The 13387-nt window shown below is 39.6% G+C and overlaps 1 protein-coding gene across 1 annotated transcript in view; it reads right to left on the bottom strand.

Moving 5' to 3' along the window:
- The window catches only part of Abcb5 (ATP binding cassette subfamily B member 5), a gene marked incomplete at its 5' end in the record, with an annotated part of 93185 nt that overhangs the window by 17519 nt on the left and 62279 nt on the right, over positions 1–13387 (bottom strand). The window contains 4 exons of the mRNA XM_040743387.1: positions 1016–1156; positions 1709–1809; positions 5155–5355; positions 10687–10770. Of these exons, the coding sequence (XP_040599321.1) occupies positions 1016–1156; positions 1709–1809; positions 5155–5355; positions 10687–10770 (527 nt within the window). The remainder of the gene's footprint in view (positions 1–1015; positions 1157–1708; positions 1810–5154; positions 5356–10686; positions 10771–13387) is intronic.

The raw sequence follows: 13387 nt of genomic DNA, 5'->3' as shown, positions 1-13387 counted from the left end.
GAAATTGCATGGCTTCAAATGAGTTTTGATCATTTTTTTCGAAAATTTCTTTTGTTTTTATTTTTCTTTTGATCATTTCTTTTAGTTGAGCATATCCTCAAAGTACAAATATGTCCCAGCAATGAAGGAATTCCAGGGAATATCAAGAGCTGTGGGAAGCCAAGACCTAGTGCTTCCTGACTAGCCCCAGGCTTAGAACAAAGCCATTATCATCAGGGACTGAGCCTAGATTTAATGTAAAAAAAAAAAAGTATGGATTTTTCTGTAGCTGTCACTGTCTAATAATGAGAACTATGATATAAATAGCAACACTTCTGGCATTTTAGGCTTGGCGGCTAAAAAAAATCCACACTTAAAGTTTTTCCAATTGTGGTAGTTAGATGTTTCTATCAAGTGAAGAAGGTCCTCATGGTAAAACAGGGTCTGAGAGAGCGCAAGCTACAGCAAGACAGTTCGGGAGGAAGCTGCTGCATTGCAATGGTCATTTCCTGATCGTGCAAGCATGGACTTGTAGCTCATACAGATGAAAGCCATCTAACTCCAGGAAGAGGACACCAAGAAACTAGATTTGCTCCTGTAACCCACACTGGAGTGAACTAAAGCTGTGAGCAATTTACTTGGGAATGTACCATAGTTCCTTTGCATTCAGTGTATACACATTGTGTCAGTGTATACACATTGTGCAGTCCAGAGTTACTGCACCACGTTTAATTATGCTATGCATGTTATAGCTATGGAGCACACACGCGCGCGCACACACACACACACACACACACACACACACACACACCCTTGATTTAATCATTACACAATGGAAACACCTGTCAAAACATCACGGTTTGCCCTGTAAATAAACACAAACATTACTTGTCAATTAAAAACAAAAACACACACACATTATACATACATTTAAAGGGTTTAAGAAAGTCTCTTTCACAGGAGAACTAGATGGGAATCCTCCATAAGCTAGACATGTGTGGATAACACACAGCGTTTATTTATTTGCACAACTTACATGAACATGCCTTCTGGTGTCATCCGTCCAGCTTGAATCAAATAGGCTCCAAATCGAAACCCGGCTGCATGGGCGAAATACACGAAAGCGTGGCTGACCGCGTAACAGCTGCCAGTGATGTGTGCTCTCTTCAAGGCATTTCTGAAACACACAAATGCCAAATTACGGAACACGGGTGACAGACCATCAGTATCGTAAACTCAGAGTGATGAATGTAGAGGACTTTGAAGAGCTATCATTCTGTGGATATACATTTTTCTAAGGATTATAAGGTTATCGCAGAGAAGACAAGCAATTTTCTCTATAGCTGTAGATGGTTTACTGTAACAGAATTAGCTTTACTTTCAAATGAGTGGACAGGTGTCATGCAGGAAAAACTAATGTAAGAGTTAAGGAGAGGGGGCTCCAGAGGACTTAGAAGTATTCTCTAATTTCCACCATGGTCTTAGCAGGATACACAGTGACAATTAATGGGTTGGTCAATGGCCACATGGGGAACCTATGCCTCTTGGTTGGGCCTGCCCTAGATGCTCTTCATTTTCTCTTGGTGAAGTCACAGGAGACATTAGAATGCACCATCCTTAGGAAAGAGTAACAAGGGAATAGCTTAGCAAGCAAGTCACAGGGGCCATCACCCTGAGCACTGCATTTCCTGGATGAAAGTGGGATAGAGTGGGCTTGAGGTACAGTCACCTGTGTTGGGTCTGAAGCGTCTTCTCATACATTTGCTCGAAGGCTTTCTCTCTTGTTAGCGATACTATGGTGCGTATGTTCTCCACAGCTTCTGTTGCTATCTTATAAGGTTAGGACAATAAAATATAGAAATAGTATTAGTGATATTAAACTCCCTGATAGTGAATTCCAGCCTGGGGGTGCAGCATTTTAACTCAATAAATTTTTCCCTTTCAATCACTATGATCCCCCACCCCAATCAGGTGAAAATTACTTGATGGAAATTTCTTTTGAAAAGATTTAATACATGCAGTTTAAGGCCCTTAAGTCTTTACTGAATTTAATTTCATTTGTTTCCCCAGAAGAAAAAAAACCAAACATTGTTGAGCATGTTCACATGCAAATGGGTTTCTTATAAATTATGAAACAATGCTTATAAAAGATAGCAGACAAATCAAATAAATAATTACTCTGCCACAGAATTGCAAATCATAGCCAAACAGGAGTCAGGAATATCCCAACATCATACAAAGTGACTGTAAAATTCTTTTTTTTTCCAAGATAGAATTTCTCTGTAACATCCCTGGCTGTCCCAGAACTTGCTCTGTAGACCAGCCTGGTCCCAAACTCATAGAGATCCACCTGTCTTTGCTCCTAGAGTGCTAGGATTAAAGGCATGGGCCACCACCAACCAGCTGGCTGTAAACTTTTTATAAAACAAAACCATTTCCTATTTTGAAGTCTAGGTATTTAAAAAGATACACAATTCAAGCTGGGTGGTGGTGGCGCACGCCTTTAATCCCAGCACTCGGGAGGCAGAGGCAGGCGGATCTCTGTGAGTTCGAGGCCAGGCTGGACCAATAGCCTCCAAAACAATACAGAGAAACCCTGTCTGGTAAAAACCAAAAAAAAAAAAAAAAAAAAAGATACACAATTCAAATACAGATAATGTTTCTTTATGTCTATATAGTGTTCAAAAAGAATGCAATTACATGGGTTCTATAATGGAAAGACTTCTGTCTTAGAATAACATTAGAATAATCTTGAGAGTGGGTTGTCTCTAAAGGTAAATTTTGCGTTACCACATTTTGTTTCAGACTGCCTCAGGGGACCCAGGTGGACACCTCACATTTATTAAAGAACATTTTGAATTGCAGGAGCTGACTAAACAGCATCAGAATACTAGGACTCTGCTCCCAGTTTTCATGTTAAGTTGTTTCAAATTCTCATTAACTTTGTAACTTTATTAATCTCAAGGGACCCCTCACTTTTCACAAGGAAAATGATTAAGACTGCTGGAGTCTTGTTATAGAGCAAAAAAGAAATGAGCAATGATAAGAAACTCTTTGTGATTGTTTTCCACAAATGTAGAGAAGAACATGACTACAGAAATTTAGAAAATACTCTAGTCTTTTTTAAAATGTGCCTTTCCTGTAATACTTGTATACTTGTCTTCTTCTGGGTACCATATGCATGCCCAGTGCCCACAGAGATCAGAAGAAGATAATGGATCCTCTGAAACTGGTTGGTTGTTAGTCACCATGTGGGTGCTGGGAACTGAACTCAGGTCCTCTGGAAGAGCAGCAAGAGCTCTTAATCACCTAGCCACCTCTGAAGCCTCAGGAAATACTACAATCTTAAGAAAAACTAATAAAACCACTTTCATCAAAAAAAAACCAACAACAACCAAACATTTGATGATTTCTTCCAACATCCATAAGCAACCAGAAGGAAGACTAGCCTATTTTATCATTAGACTAATTATTAGTACATTTTTAGATTTACATTGACTAGTTGATTTGTGTGTATGTATTTGCGTGTGGGACAGCATGGAGGTGGGCACCCATGGGAGGGCAGAAGACAATTTGGGTGATAGTCTGTTGTTTTTTTTCCCCTTTTACCATGTAGAATTCTAGGAACGAACTCAGGTCATCAGGCTTGGCATCAGGAGCTTTTATCTTCTGAACTACCTCGCTAAACTGGTCTATATTCTAAGTTGGTCTCTGGTAAGTTGACTTGCTGAAAGCAATAGGGAACAGACTCAGATTGCCTAATTTAAAGGCAGTTGCTAATTGTAGGATCTCAGGTTAATCTCATGACACAAAAATAAAATTTCAAAGGGCACATTCATAACAAAAGCTCATGACACACACACAAAAAGATAAAAAACCTCATTAATGTCTCAATAATTTAGAAAATGTTCAAATTATCATGATTTTCAAAGCATATAGGGAGGGTAAACAACTCTTCACTGTCTCTGAGGCAAATATTTGCTGAGTAGCTGACTTTATCCAGTACAAGACATTCCAAGGCTCCTTATCTAGAGTAAGAAATGTGGGAAGGTCCATGGGTCAGGCAAACCAGATCACTAAGTAACTATCTGCACTTAAGAGTATTGGTGCTGTTTATACTATGCTAACTCCGATCTAGTTACTATAAAGTGGACTGCAGATGACAACGTTGAAGTTTTTATTTTCATGTTCAGAGGATGGCCATGAGCTGGCAAAGAGGTCTGAGGCAACATGAAGAGAGAAAAAGCCTCAGAACCTGCCGCAGCTTCTAAAAGGAATGTAGTGCATAAAGCTACTCAAACAGAACAAAAGCCAGAGTACCTCCCTACCAAAGCATTAAAACACAATGTAAGAGTGGGAAGCCTCAGACAGTCATGCATTGCTAGCCCACAGAGGAACAGGTGAGTAGAAGATGCATGAATAATTGATAATACATCACTATAATGAGGTTTCCTGCATGAGGTCAGTCCTTCGACCGAATGACCCTCTTTCAACACAGATGGCTATTCTTGTGGCAGAGTTTTCCTAAACCTCAAATGTACTCACTTTTTTTTTTGACTGTGGTTGATCCTAAGAAGTTTAAATGTGTCAAAGGATTTTCTATATAACGGCATGAATTGTTCATTTTGATTATAAAAAAGCGAGGTAGTCTTTAGGTATTATCAATTTTATTGCCTCACATTCAGTAGCTGTTAGATTTCCTGTGTATTTTGAAAAATAAAACACCCAGGATTATTGCTTGAGAAATTTTAATTGTTCAGTAAATAGAGGATAGGGAATCATGGCATTAATAAACTCCCCTTGGCAGTAACAGTAATAATGAATGATACTATGTGTGCTTGCTACCTTTTGGTCGCCATTCTAAGTGTCTGGTATAGCGATGCTGTCCTGTCTAATACACAGATCTGTAAATGGATAATGTTATCATCATCCTCGCTTTACAGAGGAGCACACGGAGGGTGGGTGGCAAATGTATACTCAACACGCTTGTGTCACAAGTGTACAATCTGGCTCAACTCTGTTCTGAGTCACAGACCACGCTGATGTAATATACCCCACGCCTGGTCCTGCACTGGTCCGCATGCGTTTCAGTGTGTACCCAGCACTCTGCAGATCCCTGAGATGAAGTCATAGCCAAGATGTGACTAACGATGGAAACCAGAGCCTGTACTTTACCTTTCCAGCACGCTTAAGTTCTTGCTTATCCTTGTTGGCAAATCCAGCCACTGCTGCAGCTTCAATCATTCCTGTCACTGCAAGTACAGGCGCAAAGCTGAGAATCAGGAGTGTCATCTCCCATCCATGTATGAAGGAGATGAGGACAGACAGCGCCATGTTGGTCACATTTTGTGCTATGATACCAAGCCGTGAAGTTGCCTGTGAAAGTAGGTGCTTTTTAAACTTCCGCTTGAACGTAAAGGTTAACAAGGACACACATATCGTGAAAACCTGGCTAAGGAATCCTTTCATTTTCCACTTTACGTTCGGTGTTGAGACAACCCCTTGCATGATGTCTACTCTTACACTGTAGGTAGACTGTAGAAGCTTTGGATTATTTGAAATTAGGTATGACCTGCTTTGTGGTTTGTTTTGTTTATTTGTTGTTTTTTTGAGACAGTGTCGCTCTACACAGTCCTGACTGCCCTTTAACTCACTGACCAGGCTGGCCTCAAACTCTCAGAGATTTACCTGCCTCTGTGCTTGCTGAGTGCTGGGATTAAAGGCGTGAGCCACCACATCCCACAAATATAACCTGTTTAAAGGTCACTCAGAGAGCCTAGTTGTGTGGGATTTCACATTCTGATTCAAACTAAGCGTACTGAAAGTTAATGCAACAGAGTTTCTCTTGTCCCCTTAAAGATGTTCCTGCATGCGTGTGCGTGTGTGTGTGTGTGTGTGTGTGTGTGTGTGTGTGTATATGCTCTCTCGAGTACAAATGCACTTTTTTTCCCCTGACACAATGCCTGCATGCCTGGTTCATCATATCTAGGCTCTAACACCTACCCTCCTCCTTCTCCCACAGAGATAGAAGACCAACATTCAGCTATCATAGCCCACAGTGTTGAATGGAAATATTAGAGAGTTTCTCTTTCATTCAAGTGTACGCTTTGAATATGATATTTACCATTTTCTTTTTTAATACCTAACAGATTGGTCTCATTAAGTAAAGGTGTAAATGGCAATATCAAGACAGAAAAGGAGGTGGAAACATCATAGTACAAGGTAAGAAAATATTCCCCAAATAATCTTTAAGTAAGTAGAACTGTCTTTATAATTGTTATATCAGCACTATATGCTAAAGGTGGGCATGGTGGCAGAAGCCTTTAAGTCTAGCACTCTGGAGGCAGAAGTAGAGGTAGGTGGGTCTCTGTAAGTTCGAGGCCAGATTGGTCTACATAGTGAATTTGAGCTACATAGTGAGTTCAAGTCCAGTCAATATTATGTAGTGAGATGATGTCTCAATGTTTCCCCCACTCTTTGATGCCAAAAAAAATGCTCAAACAAAGGGATCCATGTGTTATGAATCTTCCTTTGGTGGGAGCTTAATACTTAGGCAATGCACTAAAGTATTAACTTTCTTTAGTGCTATGAAGGAAAATAATGAGAACAGATTCTCACTGTGTGGCCCTGTCTGATCTGGAACTCTCAGCATAGACCAACCAGCAGCTTTGAACTCATAGAGATCCTCCTGATTCTGTCTCTTAAGGGATGAGATTAAAGGCATGTGCCACAATATACCCTGCCTGAATTTTGACAAAGATGCCAAAAAATGCATATCAAAGAGAAGACACTGTTCTGGCTGGTTTTCATGTCAACTTGACAGGGGCTAGAGGCATCAGAGAGGAGGGAGCCTCAGTTGAGGGAAATGACTCCATCAGATTGGGCTGTAGGCAGGCCTGTAGGGCATTTTCTCAATTAGTGATTGATGGAGGAGGGCCTGGTCCATTATGGATGGTGTCACCCTTGAGCTGGTGGTCCTGGGTTCTATAAGAAAGCAGGCTTGGCTGAGCAAGCCATAGGGAGCAAGTCATGGCCTCTGCATCAGCTCCTGCCTCCAGGTTCCTGCCTTGTTTGAGTTCCTGTCCTGACTTCCTTCAACAACGGACTGTGATGTTGAAGGGTAAGTCAAATCAAACCTGACATTGCCAAATTCCTAATGTGTATCATTTAATAAAAACCAACCGGGTGTGCCAAAATGTAGCAAATGAGACTCACAATAATGATAGGAGTTAGTCAACTGAAATCACTCCAGAACTAACAAAGGGTTAGGTGTTGTGTTGTCTCACTTATACATAGACTCTGAAAACTGCAAGCTCACAGAAAGAGAATAAAGTGGTGTCTACCAGAAGCTGGCCCTTAAACACCATGCTTTACGGACATAACATATCATGAATCACTGTGTGTTCTAATTAGATCACACAGCTTTTGGCTTGTATGCTGTGACACTATGTACTAAAAAAAAGATATTCAGGTATTACCAAAGTGAACCCTTATCACAACACTCCCATTTTATAGGAAAACAACATTCAGAAAAAAATTAAGAAATTTGAAATGAATATCAGGATTTCTTCATAAAATATGAAAATGAGATTTAAACTAATTTTCTAAGTGGCTTATTTATCAGCCAGACAAAGAAAGTTGTGCATAGATAATAGTTAATTACATTTGATTACAGCAGTGGAAGAGATGGGTCCAGAATACAAACCTCATTGTAACATTACTGTTGGTTAATAACTGTTGCTCAGAGTTGATGATATAAAAAGAGCAGCAACAATAGTAAGTTTTTGGTAACTAGGTTATTTTGATAGCCAGTCAGATGGTGTACTTGCTATCTTAGGAAGCTGAGGCAGAAGGATCTTGAATGCATAGTTAGAAGCCAGCAAGATTTTCTCTCTTCTTTCTCTCTCCTTCCCCCCTCTCTCGGAGTGTGCAATAGTGATTATTTTTATATGAACATAAAGGTATACAAATATGAAGATTATATATAGAGATATTTATATTTAAAGATTTTTTTCTGGAGTGGGTTTCCTGGCTCACAATGGCTTTATATATGTTAATGTCACTACTACTCAGTTTGATTCTGTTTTTGACATGTGGAGCTTAACATAACTGAAAAGTTAGGTAATGTTAATAATTCATGTGTGTGGAACAACTATACATGAGAATGCTTTCAAAAACCTGAGAGAAAACTGTGTCAACATATAACCCAAAGTGGAATCTGCTAAGATATAATATAAGTGGCGGTAGTAAAAATATTTATGAGAAGAAATAAGGATTAGTTGGACAAACAGACAAAAGCTTGTCCAAATTAAGAATACACACTATACTTACTCATTGTTATTAGCTCAACAGGGTGCTTTTTTGTGGAAAAATCATTAAATTTGTCATTGAATTTGCCACAGCTTTGGATGTCAGATTTTGCTATACATTTGATAGTCAGTCATAATAAACTTAGCCTAAAACATCGGTACAGGATTGTAATTACATGTCAGCTTAGAACTGTTCTAAATAAAGTCATTTCAATAACTACTAATGTCCTTGACTTAAAAGGACTATAGAGTTGTTTTATGTACTTCCCATGTCAGAGTGAAATCAAGAAATGAGGTCAGCATTGCCCAAGTTAATATGCTAGCACAAACTGATCATCAGCTCATTGGCTCTGGAATTAACAAATGAAGTAAACGTTCATGATTTCTTGAGGCAACATAATTATAGCTCTGATGAGCCCAGCTCTTGGCATTAGCACTGCATCTGACGGTGGCATAGAATGTGCACTATAGTGTCAATATCATTTTTGTGTGTGTGCAAAAATGAGGTAAGACCTCTAGTTGATGACAGAGTTACTAGAATGCATAGAAGTAACAATACCTTGTAAATTTGTGGAAACTAGCTTCCAAAAGAATCTAAAATGGATTTATACTTTTTATTAAAACTGCTTATTATATGGGAGTCTGTTGACAGATAATGTGGGCAATAAGCCATTACCTTGGGCTAAAACAATAGCAGTTAGAGAGGCTGTGTTAGTCAACTCTTTTAGGAGAGATGGCATATGACTGCATTTCACCAACGTGTTCTGATCATTGTTCTCAAAGTGCCAGGGCTTCTAAAAGTGACAGTGAGAATATCTGTCAGCAGAAAAAGAATTTGTTGGACAAATTAAAAAACGGTGACTATATGTACACATAAAATGATTTATAGGACATTATATATTTTGGGTCACTAGTTAAAAGTTTCTAACCGAGACATGTTATTATTGAGGATCTGCCTTATGAACATTCACCCTAATATACGTGGCAAACTATAACTGATATTGGAATAGTACAGGAACTAGAATATAATTTACCTATATTCATATGACAGAAATACTATACCAAATTATTTTTAGGCTCATCTCTCTAGTATCTCCTCCTGAGAAAGGAATTAGTGGGCAAGTAAGACAGGTGAGTCATTCTTTTTGTGATATGAAGACACTGGGTGTGAACTCACCGTTATTTAGCCAAACAAAGTTACGTGCATGCCAATTAGTAGAGTGGCAGACTCAGCCTCACACCTAGGCATGTCTTCTCATTTTACCTTAAATACATCTATTTCATAGTGGCTAGGACCTGACCATTTATTCTATTGCTATTTGAAAAGGATCTATTTATCTTTATTTTATGCATATGGGGGTTTTGCTTTCATGTAATGTCTGGGTACCACAGGCATGCCTGGTGCCCTCGGAGGTCAGAAGAGGGTGTTGGGTCCTTTGGGACTGGGCTGTGAACTGCCATGTGGGTGCTGGAAACAGAACCTAGGTCCTCTACAAAAGCAATACATGCTGGGGATATGAAAATTAAACTTTTTGTTTCATTGACATTGCTGAAGCTGGGTGGAGTGCATGCCTTCAGTTCTGCCGTTTGGAGGCTGAGTCAAGATGGAGCCTCATGGGTTCAAGGCCAGCCTGGGCTGCTTCATGGTGTCTTGCCTCTAAAGCAAAGCAATGGAATAGTGTCCTGGGTATGTTTTCCTTCCTCTTTCTATTTTCCTGTTCTGTTATTTCTTTATGAACTCTTATCTCTAATTCTTTTTTATTTTTTAAAGATTTGTTTATTTGTTTATTATGTATACAGTGTTCTGCCTGCATGTCAGAAGAGGGCATCAAATCTTGCTGCAGATGGTAGTGAGCAACCATATGGTTGACGGGAATTGAACTCAGGAACTCTAGAAGAGCAATCAGTGCTCCTAATCTCTGAGCCATTTCTCCAGCTCCTTGTCTTTAATTCTTAAAATCTTCTTTAGTTTTAGATTTATCCTAGTAACATGGGCCAAAGCATCTTCATTTTAGTCTACAAATAGCCTGATCTAAAAAATATTCTTCAGTCTTTCCTTAAGAATTCCCTGTTGGTCATGATACTCCTTGGTCTCCTTCATGCTAGGTCACCTTAGCATAACACACAGGTACAGACACACGTGTAAGTACACATGCACACCACACAACATACTGTTTAATAAATAAAACCACAGAACTGGCAAGAAGGCTCATTGGGAAAAGACTCCTTCTGCCAAGCCAGATGACCTGAGTTGGATTCCCAGGACCTACATGGTGGGTAGACAGAACTAACTTCACAAAGCTGCCCTCTGCCCTCCAAGTGTGGGCTGTGGCTCATGATCACTCATCCACAGAATACATAACTGTAATTTAAAAAACCCCTGAAAAAAATCACATACCCCTTGAATATGTGTTACATCCATGGCTAATGTTGTGGTCAAGGCTCCCGTGCTATTTTCTTTATCATCATACCAGGCTATGTCCTAGAGAGAAGAGGAATTGACACATGGTTAGGAAAACATCCTTCTCAGATGTTATTTTCTATTAAGTCTGAAGGAACTTAGCTGCTGTCTCACTTGCCAGTAAGCAGCATTGATCAATGTGTCTTACTTCATAAAGCCTTGTGTTTCGTATAGACTGGAGAATGTAAGATTGAATCATGGACTCACTACCATATTACAATATGCAGAATGTAGAGTTACAGTTGTGGAATGATTATTGTCAAAAATGGCTATTTGCCACAATAAACAGATTTGCAGTTTTGTTCCACAAGTACTTTTTGAGGAACAGACCATTTATGTATTCATTTATTTAGGTTTTTGGTTTTTGGGATTGAATCTAGGGCCCAGTGCATTTTACACACCCTTTAGCAGTGAGCTGTGTATCTAGAATATTCTATTTGCATATTGATGTCCACTACAGCTTAGAAAAAATTTTCAAATCTTTTTACCTAAACTGATCAGACACACACACACACACACACACACACACACACACACACACACACACTCATACACACACACAAAAGACTATTTCCTTTTCCTTTTGGAAGGAGGAAAGATTTTATTCAGCATTTTCTATTACTCCTTAAGTTTGGTAAGTCTTAGATACTGTGAGATAAGAGTTGGAAGGCTGAAAAACTGCTGCCTAGAGGCACGGAGTCTAAAGAAGACAGGTAAAAACCACGAGCAACAAAAGCACAAGGTAAAAATCGATTTCATTTTAGCAGCTAATAGAGACAGCCCTTCTGAGCACTTCCCAGCCTGAAGAAATGATTTCCTTTTATGAAGTGTTCCCTCCCACTCACTCAGATGATACTTATGAGTTAAAAACCAGTGGAGAAACTGACAGACATGCTTCCTTATATATTAAAAAAAAAAAAGCAAAAACTGTTGGTTTGATACAACCCAGCCAGGGCTGGGAGGCCCAGGCTACACAGTGCTGTCAAGGAAACCACAATAAAACAGAAGCGGGCTGTGCATGAATCATGCAGCACATTAGAAGAATGATCTGTGGAGGAATCTGAGTAGGGGTGGGTGTGGCTGCTCACAGAGCCATGTTCTGTGAGCCACTGCCATGGGAAGCTTTCCAGAAGGGTCTTAGGTGTCTTTGGTGACCTGAAGCTACGGTCACGGTCAGTGAGTGAAACACTCAAGGAAGAGGCGAACACTCATGGGTGATAGCTGCCGTACAAGTACAGTTACAGTGTTAGAGCCGGAAGACAAGTACTGTTAGTCTATATAACTTGCCCTCAAATAAGAGATTCCATCTACTTCCTAGTTGTTTCTGGGCTTCAGCACGGCATGGGATACATGAAGAAATTTTAGGTACGATACAAAGAAATATACAAAAGCAATGTTATGTTCCAGAGTCTCCCGTAACTCACTGTACCACACAATGAAGAGTCTCAGCCACCTGTCCAATCAGCAGCATGCCGGGACTGCTTTTCTACCAGCCAGTAACTGTCTTCCTGTGTATGCAATCTATGCCAAAATATTTAGCAGATGCTCTGGAATTTAGCTAGCACTGAGTGAAAACTGGCTTTCTTTCTGTCCTCCCAGGGGTAAAATAGGTATAAATAGAGGCTATGGGGGAATTTTGATACACAATTTCTCTACCAATAATTTTACTAGAAATAAAAATACAATCACACTCCAAGGAGAGGGTGGCATGTGTCTCCCCCCCCCATAGATATTTCAGCAGCCCCATGAGGCACTATGGCAGTCCTCACTTTGTAGATCAGGGTGAAGGATCTACTAAGGAATGGAGGGGCTAGGTCACAGCTGGCCAGTGCCCAAGCCAGGATTTCAGCTCCAGCAAAGAGACCACAGCTATTAAGAACTCGTTTTTGTTCTACCTCTCATCTGGCTGAAGCATTCTGGTAGAGTTTTATTTCTTGCTTCTTGATTTGTGACCTCACGAACCTTTAGAAGAAGCTCCAGGTATTTTTGAGACATCTAAGTGACTGCTATCAATGCTATTATCTGATGGTTGAAAGGTTCATTTTTTTTTACCTAGAATCCCTAATCAACCCAATTTACAGGGGAAATGGACAAAACAAACAAACAAAACAGAAAAAAAAGCAACAACAAAAACCCCAAACCAAAAAACTTCAAACTCCCACCGTTCTGTAGATCAAAATTGACCACTAAGAATTACAATGAACAATATTTTGTCAAGGAAGTTAGGAACAATCAGAATAATTTTTCAACTGAAAGGCTCTTAAGTAATCACATAAAAGATAGATTGTATACCTGCAGAAAACCACACCCGCTTCTATAAACATGTCTACTTCAGTGAGATTCCAAAATGGTCGTAAAAAGACCTGCAAGCCTCATCATGCTTTCTAAGGCTTCAAAGTTTTTATCTTAGGACAGAAACTCAGGCAGTAAAAGTTATGTAAAATCCCATATTAGCAGTCTCCCTTGCCACAGACAAAGCAATGCCGTGAAGGAACTTACAAAGAAAAGGCTAAAAACTCTGTACTTACACCAGCCCCTCCATCAAAAACAAAAAAACAAGAAGAATGCTGAGGGACAATTGTGAAAAACAAAAAAATATGGTGAAGGGGAGTTGAAATTATAGGGGAACTGGATAAAG

Source organism: Mesocricetus auratus, unplaced genomic scaffold, assembly GCF_017639785.1.
Source record: "Mesocricetus auratus isolate SY011 unplaced genomic scaffold, BCM_Maur_2.0 Super-Scaffold_15014, whole genome shotgun sequence".
In the NCBI taxonomy this organism is placed as follows: domain Eukaryota; kingdom Metazoa; phylum Chordata; class Mammalia; order Rodentia; family Cricetidae; genus Mesocricetus; species Mesocricetus auratus.
This window is presented reverse-complemented; position numbering and strand designations above follow the sequence as displayed.